General features: G+C 37.6%; 1 protein-coding gene across 2 annotated transcripts in view; it reads right to left on the bottom strand.

Annotated features, from left to right (window-relative positions):
- Positions 1-349: 349 nt before the first annotated feature.
- Positions 350-16,390, bottom strand: part of nkd1 (NKD inhibitor of WNT signaling pathway 1) — a 30,487-nt gene continuing 14,446 nt past the window's right edge. The window contains exons 4-10 of one of the 2 annotated variants that reach the window (XM_051115671.1): positions 14,191-14,248; positions 9,144-9,247; positions 8,214-8,309; positions 7,345-7,492; positions 6,144-6,225; positions 5,795-5,922; positions 350-4,671 (exon numbers count right to left, since the gene is read on the bottom strand). In XM_051115671.1, coding sequence (XP_050971628.1) covers positions 4,166-4,671; positions 5,795-5,922; positions 6,144-6,225; positions 7,345-7,492; positions 8,214-8,309; positions 9,144-9,247; positions 14,191-14,248 — 1,122 coding nt within the window. In that variant the 3' untranslated portion in view covers positions 350-4,165. Of the gene's footprint in view, positions 4,675-5,794; positions 5,923-6,143; positions 6,226-7,344; positions 7,493-8,213; positions 8,310-9,143; positions 9,248-14,190; positions 14,249-16,390 lie in introns of both variants that reach the window. The other variant, XM_051115670.1, reaches the window with a different exon arrangement.

The raw sequence follows: 16,390 nt of genomic DNA, 5'->3' as shown, positions 1-16,390 counted from the left end.
ACACTTACAATACTAACAATAACAGTAACAATATTTCACAGTAATACTGTTCTTTCTGGATTTTTGTTCAAACACCAACCCCAAATGGTAGTCAATGTGAAGATGTGTTTGTGTTAGTAGCTAGTTGTAACTTAAAACTTACAGGACTAAGTACTTTCTTTGGCCATGTGTTAGACTGCAGCTGTGGGAAATATCTGAAGCAAGACATGCAAACAACATACATTACCAGAGCACATGCAAAAGTATTTCTACTCAGAAGCATGCAGCCATGATGAGTGTACACGCATGCAAGGAAATCATCATGACATTCTCAAAACCAACGGCCAAAAAATCACGGCCACCCAGTCAGTAAGCAACAGTTCAGCTTTTAATGAAAGATTTTCTCTTGGCACAGGTTTGCTATTAAATAAATAAAGCAATTATTTCCATCCATCTATATCAACTAAACAAAAAAAGCATGAAAAATTATTACGAAAAGTCACAAATTATCTGGACTAGGATTCGGGTGTGGCATGAAATGCTACCACATCGTGTTATTTATATACAAGCACCTCCATGAATCATTTGCTGTGAGTCTGAGAGAATGTGTCGTCCTACACACTCACTCAATCACACAAAACAAAAGCAAAATAGAAATCAAGAAATGTTGTAAGCACAAATGGCACTATACAAAATAGCCGATCATCCAGATAAATAGCGCAAAATCCGTCTAACATATCGATATCACCATAGCCGTCCGCTCATGACGTATTTACAACCATCAGGCAACTGAAACTATCAAAACAGTATCAGCATGGTGATTCGTTAAATGATAAACAAGAACACTGCAGGACAACGATAACATATTAATGAATCTACTGTGCATTTAGATGTGGTGTGTTTAATTTTTTCAATTTCTAATGATGTTGTTTTTCTTTTAGCAGCAATACATTTAAGAAATGGTCAGAATCATTTAAAGGAGAAGTTCACTTCCAATATAAAAATTTACAGATAATTTACTCAACCCCTTGTCATCCAAGATGTTTGTGTCTTTCTTTCTTCAGTCGATAAGAAATTATGTTTCTTAAGGAAAAAAAAAATCAGGAATTATCTCCATATAATGGACTTCAATGGTGCCCCCAAGTTTGAACTTCCAAAATGCAGTTTAAATGGCTCGAAATGATCTCAGCCGAGGAAGAATCTAGCAAAACGATCAGTCATTGTCGAAACAAATGTCTAAGTTTGCGCAAACTTTTTTTTCAATAATTTTTTTTTCAATACGGTCACGACAGTTAGGGTATGTCAAAAAACTCCCATCTCGGGTTCTTCCCCAGCTTCAAAAATCATCTTACATCAATGCAGAAGTACCGACCTAGTGTTTACAAAGCTAACATGCAAAGAAGATGTTGTAAAACAGCGATATAGGATGATTTTGACGTTAAAGAAGAAAACAAAACGGGAGCTTTTCGACATACCCTAACTGGATTGACCCGGATTACACAGACTATGCATGTGCATTGCAGAGACGAGACAAGGCAAACATTTGAGGTTAAAAAGTACACATAAATTGTCAATCTGTTTCAAAAATGACCAATCGTTTCGCTAGGTAAGACCCATCTTCCTTGGCTGGGATCATTTATAGCCTTTTGAAGCTGCATTTAAACTGCATTTTGGAAATTCAACCTCAAGGTACCACTGAAGTCCATTATATGGAGATAATTCCCATGTTTTCCTCAATAAACATAATTACTTACTGACTGAAGAAAGAAAGACATGAACATCTTAGAGGACAAGGGGGTGAGAAAATAACCTGTACATTTTTGGTCTGGAAGTGGACTTTTTCTCAATGAGAAAATGAGAGGGAGAGCTAAGCTCCATACCACACGTTCATTCCCCTGCGACAGCAAAACCGAGTGAAGATTGAGTGTCGCTAACTTACTAGCTGCGATGAGACCACCCTGAAACTGCAGGTGGGTTTTCCAGGGTTTAGTGTATAGTGTGATGCTCTAAAGTCTCCCTAAACATATCAGCAAGTCGAACAGGTTCTTAGCAAACATAATGAACTCATCTCATCACTGACAAAACTGTCAATTTTAACTATTGTCCATATTGAGACCCAAAATTGCAACACTTTTTTGTAGCTTTCAGTATACATATCTTTTTTCTGTGTATAAAATCATCAAAAAGAAAGATGAGCTCAATTATATTAACAAACTTGAAGTATTAAAACACCTGCTGTGAGCTTCAACCCACACACCTGCTTTGCTGAGTTTGAATGAAGGCTGTTGTGTTTCATAATCTTCTGCAGTGCTGGTTTCAGATGTACACGCACTCATTAACTCTCTGTCAGTGGGGTATTGGTGAGTTATGGGAGGACTGGAGACTCCTAGGCGGCGATACTGTCATCCTGCCCCTGAGGAATGAGACAGCTGCCATACACACTCACTCACTCCCTCTAGGTGACTTGGGATACATCGAACCTAAAATAGATTCATAATGTACTATTTAAATGCTGTTTAAAACTGCTCTAGGGGAACAGATGAACTCCTAATCAACCAGACTTGTTTTCTCGCCACCTACCTCGCTTCTGCCAATACTGAGCTAAAGGCACTACCATACTGTCTAAAAGATCCTAATTCAGTTTGAGGACACATCAATGGATTCTGAAAGAAATTAAACGATTAGAACTCTAAACGATGATTTTGTACCAAAAAAAAAAAAAAACCCCAGCAACTTCAGTCCAGTAGTTTACAGCTCCCTTCAAAACTGATAATATCGTCTTGTCAAATCAATGACTTGAACGTGAAATGAACCTGAGAAATAAAAATACTATTTTTCATTTTTCCTTGGCAGCACAGATTCCTTTACACTTTACAGCTCGAATTGTCTTAACGGAATTGATAAAAAGGACAACTAAACAAGCAAAAGATACAATATCAGGTATAATATTGTGTCATACAATATAAACTGTATTCAATGTTTTCCAATCATTAGATTAGACCCATTTTGACTTGCCATAAACCTGACAGCAATATGTTTTTCAAATAAATTATTTTTTTAAACAAGCTTCAAAACATTATTCTACAATCATCAGAAGATTATTTTAAGATCTCATAATGTCTGATACACATAATTACACTATAAACTCTGATGCCTAGTGGTCTTAGAATGCAATTAGCTTAAAGTTACAGGGACAGGAAAACACCAAAAAAACAAACATAATGAATAGAAATGTTTCAGTAATAAAGCTTACAATGGAGTTAAATCCGATACATCTTGACATAACTGCAGATTGGTGGCATATCACAACAGACAAACAAATAAAAAATAAAATCTGAATAATAAAAATTATGTCAATAATACCGATAATCATAATAATACTAGAGGTAGCAGCTGATTATGATGCTCTGTTTTCTTCATGTAGATTGGTAGAGTGTAGTTCTCATACTGTCCTTCAACAAAGTCCTTTTTGACGGTTTGAGCGTCTTTACTGGCTCTTTTATGTACATGTGTCCTGTATTGCATTTTTAAAGGTGTTGATTCAGATCTGTTGTTTCGGAGAGAGAAGCTCTTCATAGATAAAGTGTCTCGAATGCAATGGCACAAGAAGTGCTTTTCAAGTGGTCTTCAGTGGAAAAAAAAAAGAAAAAAAGCATAAGTGTAAAAAAGACACCTTAGGCACACATATATGCACAGATTGCACACACACACACACACACACTGTAAATTACAAAACCAAGGAATTGTATTCCTTCCAAAGTGGTTTGATAATTCAAAATTCTTCATTTAACAGGGCTGACCACCTCTTCAACCAAACAGACCAATCAGATATGAATTAAGAGAGGGAGAGAGATAAAACAAAGGAGTCAGACAAAGTGATAGAGAGAAAAAAAAAAAAGAAGAGAAAAGCGAAAGATAGAGCCCTTACGTAGTAAGTAAACCTCTCCTGTTGCCAAAGACAGGACTGAATACATCAGCACACATTCAAACTGACCCACACAACCTCACTTACACACACACACACACACACACACACACTTATATATACAAATGCGTACATATTGTCTGCCACTTTGGCGTGAACATGATGCCTTGTGTCCTTCTCAGCCACAACATGGCCATGCAAACAGATTTAAGATTTTTCACTGTGTTCCTTGTTGTTTTTCTTATTTAGATCCACTACTCTTCAGGACTGATAGAAGTGATGATAATGATGATGATGTTCATGATGATGATGATGCTCGTGTCGTTGGACCACCTGAGCTAGTCCTCCTTCATACAGCACCAGACTGGGCAGATCCCTCACATGTTCTTTCTCCATGACTGGGCCAGATGTCACGGTGGGCCCAAGAGCCCGATAGTGCAGCCCATCTTTAGGCCTTTGCTTGTGTCGTCGGTACGGGCCTGAGCTTTGGTGCGGAGGGGTCTGGTTGGGGACCGCTGGGGGAGGGGGCGCTCCTCTTCTTATCACCCGACCGGCGGAGGCCTGTGTGGGCGGCGTACGGTGCGTTTTGGGGGAACGGAGTGCGTGTGTGTGCCGAGAGAGGATGGCAGGAGGATCTGTGGAGATGGTCTGTGAGCGCCGATGGTGAGCGGAGTGCATGTGGCCATTCTCGGGTTCCTGAGAACGTGAACGTGTCTGATTGGATGATCGCGTGGTGTGGTTGGGTTTTGCTGGTTCTGTGGCAGGAGCTGCTAGAGGAAGCACAAAACAATTTGTTGTAAGGGTTATTACTATAAATGTTTTATTAGTATATATAATAGCATCTCCACCACAAAACAGTGTTAAAGGATTAGTTTGCTCCTGAATTATAGTTTCCAGGTAATTTACTCAACCCAGTGTCATCCAAGATGTTTGAGGAAGGTTTTTGAGGAAAACATTACAGGATTTTTCTCCATATAGTGGACTTCAAGGAGGATCAACAGGTTGAAGGTCCAAATTGCAGTTTCAATGCAGCTCCAAAGGGTTCTATTTTTTAACTAAACAATCTGTCATTTTCTAAAAAAATTTAAATGTATATACTTATATAATTTATTTAAATGTATACCTTTTTAACCACAAATGCTCATTTTGCTCTAGCTCTGCAATGCATCTGACTTCATGCATTATGAAATGACGTTGGAAAGGTCATGCATGGTTAGTTCTTTGTCTGTGTACTCTGGTTCAAAAAGGTATGGTGGGGCGAAAAACTCCATCTCATTTTCTCCTCCAACTTCAAAATCGTCCAACATTGTTGATTTACTTTTTGCAAAGGGTGTCTTTGCACTTTTGCTTTGTAAACACTGGGTCGGTACTTCCTCCATCATGTGTGACCTTTCCAATGTGACTATGTAATACATGAAGTCGTGGATGCAGAGCTAGTGCAAGACGAGCATTTGTGGTTAAAAAGTAGTTTTCAGAAAATGACAGATTTGTCATTATCTATGAGTTTTGATAGATAAGACCATAGACTGTTTAAAACATGGACTTAGTGTCCGTGACGTCACCCGCAGGTTTCTAAAGAGCATTTTTGAACCACAAAGTGGGCAGCTCTGGTCAACGGCATCTTGGCAGCATGTCAATTTAAAATGTTAAACGTGTTTATGTAAAAATGTACATTTACCATGATTAATAAATGCTCACAAAAGCTATAAAGTATTGTTCATTGTTATTTTTACATTAGCTATTGCAACTACCATAATGTCAATGTATAGAATCTTATAGTAGGGTGTTACTGATGCATTTAAAACAGCAATGTTTTAGGGTGGATTGCTTATGGGCCTAAATGAGAAAGCTCTTCTGGCTCCATTTTACTCATTGTAATTAAGATTATACCTGTTCCAAAGCGGGATGTGTAGTTTTCAATGCCAGCCAGGTCAAGGTAATGGTTTCTTCTCTCCAAGTTCTCATCCACACAGTGCCGCTGGCAACCTTGCTGGTTGTGGTGGTCAGCATGATAACGCCTAATACAACAGCATCATATTGTCATGATTGCAAGAATGTTGCGCTGAGGTTGTGTACACAAAGTGAGCTTGAACCAATCACTGTCCATTTAATGTTAATTTCTTTAAAGATTAAACTGTGACATGTTTCAAAGTGTATATATTGTCGTTTTATGTAACAGTTACAAACTAATAAGTGAAACTGATTAACGTGATGTGGTCTGTTTATGTAGCTTAAGTACCTAAGAAAGGCTCTTGACTTTTTCTCTGAAGTCTTGGAGTCTTCAATGCACTTTTCTCCCTTATGCTTGGGATGGGGAGTGTCTGATTGGGAGGGAGAGGGAGAGAGAGAAGAGGGGGTCTTTATCAAAGAGAGCGGCGTTGAGTTGCAAAGCATCACACACACGCGCGCATATACTGCAGCAGCTTTAAAGACCAACCAAAATAAGAAAGAAACCTTTGTTCCCTGCTTTCTATTTACTTTGAAGGTTCATAAAAGAAGAAAAAACAACAATGCTTCATTTATTCTATTTTGAACCTCAGGCCTCATATAAATCTAAAAAACACACACTTGTGAATTTGCATGAAGACAGCTGCTGTTCAAAGGCTCTTCTCTTTCAAATACGTGACGGGTATAAATAGCCCAAATGACAGCACTAAACAAACAGAAACACTTCTGTTTCTTCAGAGTACTTTCTGTTCTCCATCACATTGTTTTTTTTTTACCAAGTGACACAGTTAGAAAGTGGCTAAATGTGGATTTATTTATTTTTCAAACAGCAAAAGACTATCTGAGCAAAGAGGGATAAGATGGCACTTTCCAAAAGGAATCCAAAAGCTCAGAGCTGCAGAGGTTTGGGTTTTTTCTTTCTCTCGTCTTCTGCCTTTGACTATGAACTCATCTTACAAGAGATGCAATGACATGGAATACAGGGAAAAGGAGGAGGGCAATAGTGTAGGAGACAGCAGAACAAGAACTAAGAATTGTTCTCCAAAAAATTCTGTCATCGTCTACTTGCCCTCACGTCCTTTTTCTTCATGTTTTTTCTTTTACAATTGAACACAATATTTGGTATTTAACAACATGTCTTGTCCAATGAAAATGAGACTGTCAAGTTTCAAAAAGAACAAAATAAAAAAAACAACTACACATCACATCTATAAATTTCAGTTTGACCATCAAACAAACCTCTTGTCACACTAACTACTTTTATAGTTTCTTTTTGCCCTTTTTCATAAAGTTTGAGTGATCCAGTTAACATTCACTATCATTGTATGGAAAGATCAGTGTCAACATTCTACTAAACTCCCTCTTGTGCTCCATGGAGGGAATAAAGTCATACAGGCATGGAACAACACAACAGTGACTGAATTTTTGAGTGAACTCTCCCTTATATCCTGCAACTCATTTTCTGTCGTTCTGAGAAAACTCTCTTCGTGTACCTGTGTTGGTCTGGTTGCAGTTCCTCCATCTCTGGCTGGAGTCCGGGGCGACGGAGAGTTTCACCCTGAGGGTCTTACTGCTGCTGGGGGAGTGATTCACTGATGCGTCCACCACCTCATATATGGTGTGCAGTAGACTTGTGATGTCCTGGACATAGAGAGAAAAATAACAAATTAAGAGATCTTCACTGACACGAGACGCTCAATTAGTCTTTTACATGCTGTGCAAGCCCGTACGTGATATATGGTAAGATATGTGCATTATTCATAATTCATGCACAGACATGTCCATAATAATGTCTTAATCAGAGTCTCCATAGCCTCAGGGATTGAAGACAGATGATGCTGACAGCAGTGGAGAGCACATGTGCACACAAATATGAAGCATGCTATACATCTGAGTAGGGCTGGCAAACAATTAATCGCAATTAATCGCATACAAACTTTGAGTAATATATGTGTGTGTACTGTGTGTAATTATTATGCATATATACAAAAATGTGTTTACATTTTTTTATATATTTAAGAAATATTTGCAAGTATATGTATTAATAATAATTCTTATACATTCCCTTAAATATATACACTAATTTGTGTGTATTTATATATACAAAATTACACACAGAACACACACACATATTAGGCAAACTCAAACTTTTATTTTGTATGTGATTAATCAAGATTAATCGTTTGACAGCCTCACATCTGAGGCAGTTTAGCATGTGGAAATGAAATGTAAATGTTGAGAAAATAAGAAGCTGAGGAAAACAGGAACTGTATAGTATGGTGAAAAAAAAGACACAAGTGGCATCTATTTAATATGTCCTGTTAGTGTCACTGTCCTGAGTACACAGATGTCCCTGTCTTACCTCTCTCGTGACCTTGCCATTGTTATCGAAGTCATAGAGGGTAAAAGTCCACTCCTGCCTGTTATCTTCTTCAACTGATACGGCGCATTCCAACTCCTGATTAGTAAACAACATTGGATAATTATTGTTTTAGGAAGACACGCTTAAAACATTTTGTTGATGTTTTTTAAAAAGAAGTCTCTAATGCTCACCAAAGCTGCATTTATTTAATCAAAAAGTAGTGGTGTAACGATACACATATTTGTATTGAACCGTTCTGCGCGCATTACAAACTGAACGATTCGTTGATCTAATCTGTACATGATCCTTCTGAAATCATTCTAATATGATATGGTGCTCAAGTAACAATCTGATTATTATCTATTAATACCATTTTGAAAATAGATGTGCTACCTAAAGGGATAGTTCATCAAATTACTCCGGTAGGTCAGACAGGTCATCATTTACTCACCCTCATGTTGTTCCAAACCTGTATGAGTTTCTTTCTCATGTTAAACAACAGTATATTTTGAAGAATGCTGGTAATCAAACAGTTGATGGTCCCCACTGACTTCCATGTTTCTTACCCTGCTATGGAAGTCAACTGGGACCAACAACTGTTTGATTATTCAAAACTCTTCAAAATATCTTCTTTTTTCGATCAACATAAGAAAGAAACTTTTTCAGTTTTGAAACGAAATTAGGGTAAGCAAATGATGACAAAATGTACATTTTGTGGGTGAACTATTCCTTTAATATTTTTGTGGAAACTGTGACACATTTTTTCAGAATTCTTTGACTAATAGGAATTTCTTACTAAGAAATCTTTTGTAAAATTATAAATGTCTTTAGTGTGATTTTCAATTTACTTTTAAAGATTTAGTCCTGGCTGATTGAAAGTATTGATTTCTTTAAAAAGCTACTCAGTGTGTATGTGTGTTTTATACTGACCTCAAACTGTAATTGTTTGTGTGGGCCGACAGTGGCTGACCCTTCAGTGTCCTGCATTCTCTCTTCCACACTACAGCTGTCAGTCTTCTCAGGCGGCAGGGCCACTGCAGGGGGACACACATTCACATAATTATAAGAAAACCATCAAATGCTTAAAAGATTTAAGACACTTCTTAGGCAAGAAATTCTTACTGTTTTTTATTTATTTATTTATTTATTTATTTATTGTGGGTTTGTATGTGTCAATAATGCGATTGGACCTAATTTAGCACCTAATATATGTAAGAAACATGTTCAGTTACAGACAGGGGTTACTGAGGTAAAGCAAAGTACTATTTAACTGCTCATGGGATCCACTCTAGTAAAAAAAAAAGGGTTTTAAGGACCAATATGTTTTTGTCTCATGTGACTGTACCTCATTTTAAACATTGTTCAAAAGTGCTATTCATTTCTTAATTTGTAATTTTTTAATGAGGGAAACACTGCAATGGAGCTTTATAAACATAAATGAACTAAAGTAGACAAGAGAGAAAGGAAAGAGTTTAAGGAAAATACCTAGGAAGCACCCAGCTATTTTTGAATGTAGCCATGTCATCTCTACTATTGCAGTGTAATCACAGTACACTAAAGACACAGTCTCATAGGACATAAAACTTCAGTAAAATCTGCTATAAGAATGACATGTTCTTCTACACACTTTGTTGGTCCTGGAAAGCATTGATGGATGTGTGACACACACGTAGCTCATGTCCACATCTCAATTCAGGACCATTTTTTTTGTGCAGTGGCAGCGCTTTCACAATGGATCGCCCGAAAGCAGCTTTACAAAGAATAGTGTCCTACATCCCCCACTAAGCGAGCTAAAGCCAACAATGGTGAGGCAAAACTCTCTAAGATGTTTAGGCAGAATGAGGAAGAAACCTAAGGATCCAAGACAGCAGATCAAAATGTAAGCAGTTTAAATTGAGACACAGTATGTGGGGAGTACTGACGTCAATGATGTTAAACATCACTGGTTTCTTGAATATAACTTAACTGACTGTGACAATATGTCGCAGCTGAGATTTGGTTTCTTCGGCTGAAGATTTTCAGGCAATAGCCACCTGAGTTTTGGTCTGTTTTACAGAGTCTTTTGGGCAATATTTACAGTGGTGTTTATTCTTTGAAGCTTCACAGTGTCTGTACATTGCACTCAACTGCCTTCACTTGTGCTGCACAGAAAAAAAGTCATGCAGGTTTAGAACAGCAAGATGACAGAATCTTGATTTTTGGGTGAACTATTCCTTTAAGAGCAGACTATGGGAAAATCAGCTCTATGGCTGGCTAAAGCTGTAAGTATAAATGCGTAAACAGGCCTAACTGCTGCCATCACATCCTAAGGCCAGGCTTCAGAAACATCCTCGATATCCTATTTGCGCCTATGTCTGAAATCACAAGGAAATTTAAAGCGAGTCGCCGAGAACGACAAAGTCTAACAGCGGCCCGTTCTGATGTAGAGAATGCCTGTCAGGATTAATCCTGAAGTCAATGCCCAAATTTCAGAGGCAGTTTGTCTCTTTGTGTATTGTGGGTAATAAGATGGAGATGTTTTAAACGAGAGCAGATCTAACGCAGCTCAGCGAGGACACGGCTCAGCACCAGGCTGGGTCCTGCAGGCTAAATCCTCCCCCCTGCCCCAAATCCCTGTGCTTTGAAGTTCCATTCTCAAACCTTTTGGCCCAGGATCAGTCCGTCTGTAAAACAGAATCTCTAATTAATTAAGCAAAGTCAAATCTGAAACAGTGTTTGTTGTACGAGCCAAAAGGATAGGCAGACACAACAGTATCTCTCCTGTCTTCTCTCTCTCTCATTCACTTCTCCTCCGCTGATCCGCTCAGATCAAAGAGGACCTGTCTTGTCCCTCTGCAGCGAGAGGCAAGGGAGGATGAAAAAAGAAAAGAAAAGCACCAGAGGATGAGAGCAGTCGTCCCAGGGAGCTTTTACAGGTTTTTTGGAGGGAAACAGCGTCAGATCAGGGCTTTTGATCAGGGCCAGAAACTCAAAGGCAACGCTGAGCTCCAGGGCCAAAGCCTGCTTGCCAGCCAGCTCACAATATACAGGAGCTGTTTATCTAGAGGACTAACAAATGGTCACAAAGAACTATACACACACACACACGCACACACACCATACACACAAAGGAAGTGCTAACTCTCACAGCAATAGTCAAAGTCCTTCCCCACAGAGTGATGAGACAACCAAACCCGCTACAGAGCTCCGGTGACGGAGCTTAAAACCACGCTATACAACACAGAGGACAGCTTGGCAGCGTCCCAAAGGTGGCTTTGAATCTAAAGGTTCACCTGGAGTTCAGAATAAACTGTGTGGTGACTGGTTAATAGCTAAAGCCCAGTGTGTTTCCTCAGTCTGGATGTTTGGTACAGGCTAAAGTGCAGTCAAATTGTAAGTGATCATTTCAAGTGGTCAAAACTTCACAGCCTAGCCTCCAAAAGTAGTTTTTTTTTTTTTTTTTAGTTTAAACAATCTTTTAGCATGCTGCTATAAGCTTCATTTTAAAATGATGATGTCCTGATGACAAATTCAGCAATTTTGGGGGAAGCTGCAAAACTACATTGCTCCGATTAAAATTAGAAAAGCTGTCTACGCTTGATTGTTTTGTTAACAAGAATATTGTTGTCTTTCATGAATTTAAAAACACTGGTATATGCCCTCTGTCTTCTATCTGTGTATGTGCCATAATAACACATGCCAGACACATGGAAACAGGATTAACAAAAATCTTTGTTTTACATTTTTACAAATACACTAAAAAAATGCCAGATCCAATTCCAGCAGTACCAGGCACACAATGTTGCCTAGAAGCTGTACGCATTCAGAAGGAATACTATGCATTGGGAAAGCCAATTGATAGAAATACAGTAAAATCCTAAATAATTGCAATGCTTGGGCAAACTGTAGAGTATGTGTTGCTATAGAGTTAGAACCAGTGAATGCAGGTTACAGGTTTCATATGAGAATGATGCACACCAAATCAGTCGCTGTAGGAATCAAATACTTTAATGGTTGCGGACGAAATATCTCAACACGAGAGCCAATGCAAATGCAACGACGTGAAATAAAAAACATTTTAAAGAAGAGTGGCTGGATTAAGTGCTGGAAATAGCAGATGATGAGCACAAAGCGGCAACAAAACAGACATTTACAGTCTACCACATGGGGATAAAAGAATTCATGTTCACGTTTTTCGAAAATATTCACTGAAAATAGGGCTTCCCTAATATTTTCTTTGGTCGACTAGTAGTCGTTCATTTTAAGCACTAGTCAACTATTAGTCGCACGTTTATTAATAAACCAATAATGAGCTTTTAATTGCCTACACAACCTAAGCGCACAAAAAAAAGCTTGCCACAGTGCAGCGGCAGATATAACAATTCTCAATATGTCAAGGAAGGAGATTGCAATAAAATTTAAAAAATTATTGATAAAGTAGTGCTTTCTTGACTTGTCACTGACTCATCATCTCCGCGGTAGTGGATGTGCCCTTATGCATGTTTCATACAGATTACATAATCTGTGAATATTTAAAGAATTATCTGAATTGGTTAAATTTATATGTAGACATTTCACTCTCTATTGATATATTTTTCATGTTTGTAATGCAAGCATACATGGAGTTTCATGCTCAAGTTCACAGAGACCGAGACAGCGCAAAACAAATCCTGTTTGCTTTCAGAATTTTACAAAAGCACAACATTTCATTGTTATTGTGAGTGTACACAAATAGAGTGTTTACAGATTCTAAAGATGTATTACTCTTATCTGTATGACCAAAAATGACGGAGTATTTTAAGAGCAAGTGTCCACACCAGTGCCTTCATCTATCATGCAGTGAGCACGCTACTGTTCAGCTTCCACACTCCGCTACAAACGCTTCAATAGCGCACATTTTTCCAGGTTAACATTAGATTGAGCTGGCATGTAAAGTTGCTGCTACATACATCTTTCAGGTAAAAAGCCATATTTGAGGTTGATGAATGATAGGTGGAATTTTTGGTCAACCTTGCCTCTTCCGGTCAACTAACGGTTAGTCGACTATTAGGGGCCAGCCCTAATTGAAAACATTATTTTTTTTTATTTATATTGTTTTTTTTTAATATTATATTATACTATATTATAAGACTAAAACATGAACTCAAAAATGGAATTTATGAGCAATAACTGCTTTATTTTTATTACATTAAATTATATTACATTACATTACATTACATTACATTAAAGAATTTAACTGTTTTGTGTGAGATTTTTTGTATTTTTTTTTTTAATAGAATTTCTTGGTAAGTAACAGCACTGTTAAAATATTTCCTCAGGTAACCTAAAAATGTGCATCAAGGGTCAAATCAAATATAAACAGCACATTAAAGTTAAAAATTACACACTTTATTGTGTGTGTGCTCTACAGGTAAGGAAATGTCTGCCCAACAGAGTAAAGTTTTGCTCAGGAACACTGCAGACACACTACAATTTAACTCCTGACTATGAGGTAACAATAACACCACAAACACCTGGCCAATCACATCTCTCCTTGACTGACCTTTGCCCCACACAGATATGGGCGGACCATTTTCAAGCACACATAAGCTGTAAACATTGTTTGTACAAGAATCAGACTTGTTGTAGCCTCTTGACGATGACCTTCAATATACAGTCAATGATTAGATTTTCTTTTGCGTAAACCCTAGATAAAAATCTTGATCCCACAAGCATATGTTTTCATTACTACAACAGGAGGTGGAAGCACCTTATCTGATTCTAGACAATAAATCTTTTAACATGCTACTATGAGTTTAATTTGCAAGTTATGACCTTTAATTTTCAGTCAAATGACTCAAAAATTACCAGATATAAATCATACTACGCCAACACTGTGCAAACGATTGTGCAAACAGAAGAAATAATGAATCTGCTCTTCATATAAGAGCAGAGGAGAGATCAGGAGGTTTATGCAAGAGAACATGAGCTGCTCAGGGGATATAATGAAATACTTTACCTTCTAAACGATAATGTTCATCACTGATACCTTCAGCATAACCTTCATCCAATGGGTCCTGCAGAGACAAAGAGGAGAAGGGAGTTAGGCGTCTTCAAAAGAACAAGACCGTAAGATCAATGCCAAACTAAAGCAATGACAATATCTAAGACAAAAAAAGGAATTTTTGTGCCGTCTGTATTATATAACCCACTTGAGCAATTCACAATAGGTGTGAACATCTACAAAAACTAGATGAATGACATTAGAGAGTGACTGAATAACCTAGAGCGTAATAGATAAAATCGATGCGATCCCATCTACAAAGTAAGCAGGTGTGGATTCCCTGGATACTGGAAGTGTCTCATCTAAGATATTAAGCCATGCTAGACACACACAAGCAGCCGTCTATATCGCTTCTGTCATGTTCCAAGCCAACCATCACTCTAGAAGAAGACTATTGTCTCAACACACCTGCTACCTTTGTCTCATTTCAACACTCCAGCTGTCTGCATACTAACAACTCATTTCTCTGGCCCAAAGACTGACCATACAGCCTCTGCTGAAGCTCTGCAGCTGCGTGCGTGTACATGCTGCTTCTGCCAATGAGGAGCCGCTTTGTCTTCATCTACGCTAGACAGGCACGCTAAATGTCTTGCTGTAGTGCCTCAAGCCATACACTGGCCGCTAGAGACACAAAGCCGTGCACACAAACACACGCGTTCGCCATAATGCTCGAGAGGTTAGCCGACAGCATGTGAGGGGAACACGCTAATTATGTGTTGTCTGGATGATGGATGGGCTGTATTATAAATATGAGTTCTTCTCAGTGGGTTGAAATGAAAATCGGTCAGCAGAAATTCTCCTACTCTGACTTTATTTATTTATTTTTTATTCTCTCTATCATTCAAGGTCAAGTTCGCCTGAAGCACTACTTGGCCCTTTCGAATGAGTGTGCTGTGTTTGAGAGCGTGGATACGTGGCTGTGCGTTGTTGCGCAGGACATTGAGGGCTGTGAGAAACTCACTAATCCCTGAACTTCCCCTCTAAGTGGCGTTTAGCACAATCACTGTGGCGTCTGTCCGCCCCTCTCAGTCACTCTTAAAAAGCTCTATAGAGTTCCACTCACCCCCATATATTAAAGCCCATTTTCTTGCTTCTCTGCTTCTGTTTTCTCATCTCCACCACATTCGACTATATGTGAAAACGTCTCACACAGCCCTTACAATAATGGTAAACATTTTTATTTAATATGGTCTTTCACAAACCCAAAAATGTTTCAAAAATACAACAAAATATATGGTTCGAAACATGTAACAATGTGCAAATAAATAAAAAAAGATTACATTTGAATTTTAGAAATACAGAGAGATTAAATTTCTCATAGATACGACCGGAGTATGAGTACTAAGAACATCAATATGACATTATACACATATGCATAACAAACTCTGTAAGTGTACATTAATATTATAGTGTATATATATTATATATAATAACTATATCAAATATTGAAATATATGTGACCCTGGACCACAAAACCAGTCATAAGGGTCAATTTTTCGAAATTGAGCTTTATTCATCACCTGAAAGCTGAATAAACAAGCTTTCCATTGATGTATGGTTTGTTAGGATAGGACAATATTTGGTCGAGATACGAGATACTATTTGAATATATGGAATCTGAGGATGCAAAAAAATCTAAATATTGAGAAAAATCACCTTTAAAGTTGTCCAAATGAAGCTCCTACTAATGCATATTGCTAATCAAAAATTAAGTTTTGATATATTTACAGTAGAAATTTTACTAAATATCTTCATGAAACATGATCTTTACTTAATTTCTTAATGATTTTTGGCATAAAAGAAAAATCAATAATTTTGACCAATACAATGTATTTTTGGATATTGCTACAAATATACCCCAGCGACTTAAGACTGGTTTTGTGGTCCAGGGTCACATATTATATCGAAATATAACATTAATTTAAATATTTTAAAATATCTGAAACTTTACACAACTTGATCAATTTTAGAATGTCATTCAGAATGTTTTCTTTGTTCTACAAAACATTTACAGTTAATAATAGTCTGCTGGTGTAATACTTTTAGTCATTTTGAATTTGAAATTTGAATATCTGTGACTTTTGAGACTTTTTTTAGTTACTTCTATGCAATATAATTACTTCTATGCTATGTTTAGGATAACTATATGTGCTTT

The sequence above is a fragment of the Labeo rohita genome, chromosome 7 (genome assembly GCF_022985175.1).
Source record: "Labeo rohita strain BAU-BD-2019 chromosome 7, IGBB_LRoh.1.0, whole genome shotgun sequence".
NCBI classification, from domain to species: Eukaryota; Metazoa; Chordata; class Actinopteri; order Cypriniformes; family Cyprinidae; genus Labeo; species Labeo rohita.
The sequence above is the reverse complement of the archived record's forward strand: the minus strand, read 5'-3'. Positions and strand labels throughout refer to the sequence as shown.